General features: G+C 47.0%; 1 protein-coding gene across 1 annotated transcript; it reads right to left on the bottom strand.

Moving 5' to 3' along the window:
* Positions 1–1,528: 1,528 nt before the first annotated feature.
* LOC119828085 (60S ribosomal protein L24-like) lies at positions 1,529–2,024 on the bottom strand. Its single transcript, XM_038350134.1, has one exon. The coding sequence runs from the start codon at positions 2,000–2,002 to the stop codon at positions 1,529–1,531; it is 474 nt and encodes a 157-aa protein (XP_038206062.1). The 5' UTR covers positions 2,003–2,024.
* Between the last annotated feature and the right edge of the window lie 627 nt (positions 2,025–2,651).

Below are 2,651 nucleotides of genomic sequence, written 5' to 3'. Positions count from 1 at the left end.
GAGCTTTGTCTGATCCCCTCGCAACAGAGAGGGGTGCCATTTAGAGACCTGTACATATACCTCTTACTGGTGCTGGCCTTCCTTTACATCACCCAGGTGGGCAGACCCTACATAAAAGCCTAGGCAGCTTTGGAAGCTCCAACAGCAAGTCTTCATGGGAAGAAACTGAACACACATGGGATAGTTGGGGAGATTTCTAGACGTTCATACCTGATAGACTTCAAAGAACTCCAAGGAGGAAATCCCGGCCCAGAATTATGGTCATGTAACTCGCCCCCTGAAAGCTACAGTCTCTCACCAGCACCCTGGGGCCACTCCTCTACTGAAAGCAGACTCTGGAGCAGGCTGTTCATAAGACCCCAGCAAGGCACCTTTTCTCTCTGAGCCTCGGTCTCCCTCTGTGAGATGGGAGTGGCAGCTAGCAGCCCCACTTCAGACTGCTGGCAGAGAATTACAGGTCACCACCCAGGAAGTGTAAACACCCCTTCCTGGCTATACAGACTGGGTTAACTCACTGCACTGAAGGCTCTTGGAGCCCTCAAGGGTGGTCAAGAGGCTCATGGGCGACAGTGACCAAGAAGGGGTTTTGAAAGGGTATTACTTGTGATCAAAGTACAAGTTGGCACCAGCTGCTAGCCTCTCCACTCCGTACTACCTGGCACATTCAGGCAGGCATGGGAGGCGGCATTGGCTTATCCAACAAGCTCCCCTGGGCCAGAGTCCCTGAAGTCCAACATCCTGTTACTCCCCAAGAAGACAGCTATGGGTCACTTCTTTCCAAGACAGTTCATTTCACAGGTGAGCACACAAAGTCCTGTACCATCTGAGTTCCTCTTAACAATGAAGGGAGGCACTGCAAGCCACACCAGGACACTGGTAGAAACCAGGTCTCCCTGGAACCCCTGTCAGCTCACTTCCTCCTCTGTGACACTCAACCCCAGTGATCACGACTCTCGCTCTAACTTCAAAGGCTGTGAACTGGGCTTTTCGGACACAGCACCTCGACAGCAGGCACGGTGGAAGCCGAGTGACCAACTCGAAGGGCTCTAAACGCCCTTTTATTTGTCTTCTTAAATTCTATTCGTTGTATGGGTGCACGTGCCGGGGGAATCTATGTAACAGACTGCATGTGGAGGTCAGAGGGCAACTCTCAGGAGTCAGTTCTTCCTTCCACTGTGGGGTCTGAACTCAGTCTCAGGTTGTCAGTCTTCACGAGAGGCACCTTTAACCACGGGACCACCTCATCGGTCCACAAACGCCCTTTTCTTACCTCAATCTCATTGATTACAAATCCATCCTTTTACAGGACACTTGGTAAGGTTTCATTTGTATTAAAGGGATGTTAGTCTAAAAAGTAGTTTGGCATTCCTGGTTTAAGTACTGTCTGTGAAGATACTAAGTATAATTCTTTTTTTTTTGTTGTTGTTTTTTTTGTTTTTTGTTTTTTGTTTTTTGTTTTTTGTTTTTTTGTTTTTTTTTTTTTTTTTTGAGTTTGAAATGGACTTTATTCAAAACTCGATCTTCCAAGTTAGCGTTTTCCACCAACTCGGGGAACAGAGACCTTCACAGGCTTCACAATCTTTTGTTTAGGTGCTGCTTTTGTGGGGGCCTTGGCAGCAGCCATTGCGGTCTTCTTGGATGCCTGCTTAGCCTTTTTTGCTTCCTTCGCAGCCCTGATTGCCTGCTCTCGCTGGGCTTTCCTAACTTCTGGTTTCTGATTCCTCTTGGCCATTATATCAGCAAGGGATGCACCAGTGATGGCCCGCTGGAATTTGACTGCGCGGCGGGTTCTTTTCTTTTGAATTTCTTCCGACTGTCCTTTTTTGTGTTTCCTTCTGTACAGGACAGTCCAGTTTATCTGCCGGGGATTCCTTTTGGACAGGAATGCGGACTCGCATTTTGCATTAAGAAACTGGAAAACCTTCCCGTCGGTCCTGGCGTAGCGCCGCCCGTGTCCGGGATAGATCTTGTACCCGCTGAAACTGCACAGCTCGACCTTCATGATGAGAGCTGCCGCCCGGCCGGAGGAAAGATGGCGAAGAGAAAGCCTAAGTATAATTCTTTTTTTTTTTTTTTTTTTTTTTTTTTTTTTTTGTTTTTTCGAGACAGGGTTTCTCTGCAGCTTTTTTTTTAGAGCCTGTCCTGGAACTAGCTCTTGTAGACCAGGCTCTAAGTATAATTCTTATGTTCTGCTAAAACAAAGTTTCAACAAGACAGCCGGAATATCTGTGCAACAGAACACTAGACCTGGGACAGCTACAAAGCTGACACTAGGATCTGTCAACCATTTTCCACATTCCAGCCATCTCCTAGAGAGCATATATTACCCAAGCCAAGACATAAGAATGCAGCCCTGAACACAGCCCTCTGCCTCTCCAGTGCTCATCACTGACGACAATCATTCTAGGCACCTCAGACCAATCAGAGTGTTCTCAAACAGTTTTCAAAAGAAGACACAAAGCAATGTGGATGGTATATTTGGAACATCAAAAATCTTTCAAAGCCAGGGATCTGCGCCGGACAAATGTTCAACAGGGTTCTCTGGCATGGGAAAAAAAAAAATAAGTGCTCAGAAGTCACTGTATTAGTAGTGAGTCAGTCTTAAGATTAAGGAGCTATCACATTGCATCCAACCGTACTGGTCAGAGTGC

The sequence above is a fragment of the Arvicola amphibius genome, chromosome 12 (assembly GCF_903992535.2).
Source record: "Arvicola amphibius chromosome 12, mArvAmp1.2, whole genome shotgun sequence".
Taxonomy (NCBI): domain Eukaryota; kingdom Metazoa; phylum Chordata; class Mammalia; order Rodentia; family Cricetidae; genus Arvicola; species Arvicola amphibius.
This window is presented reverse-complemented; position numbering and strand designations above follow the sequence as displayed.

Bases quoted from the DNA above. Each gene is read 5' to 3' on its own strand.
- LOC119828085 (XM_038350134.1), bottom strand. From the start codon at position 2,002: ATGAAGGTCGAGCTGTGCAGTTTCAGCGGGTACAAGATCTATCCCGGA.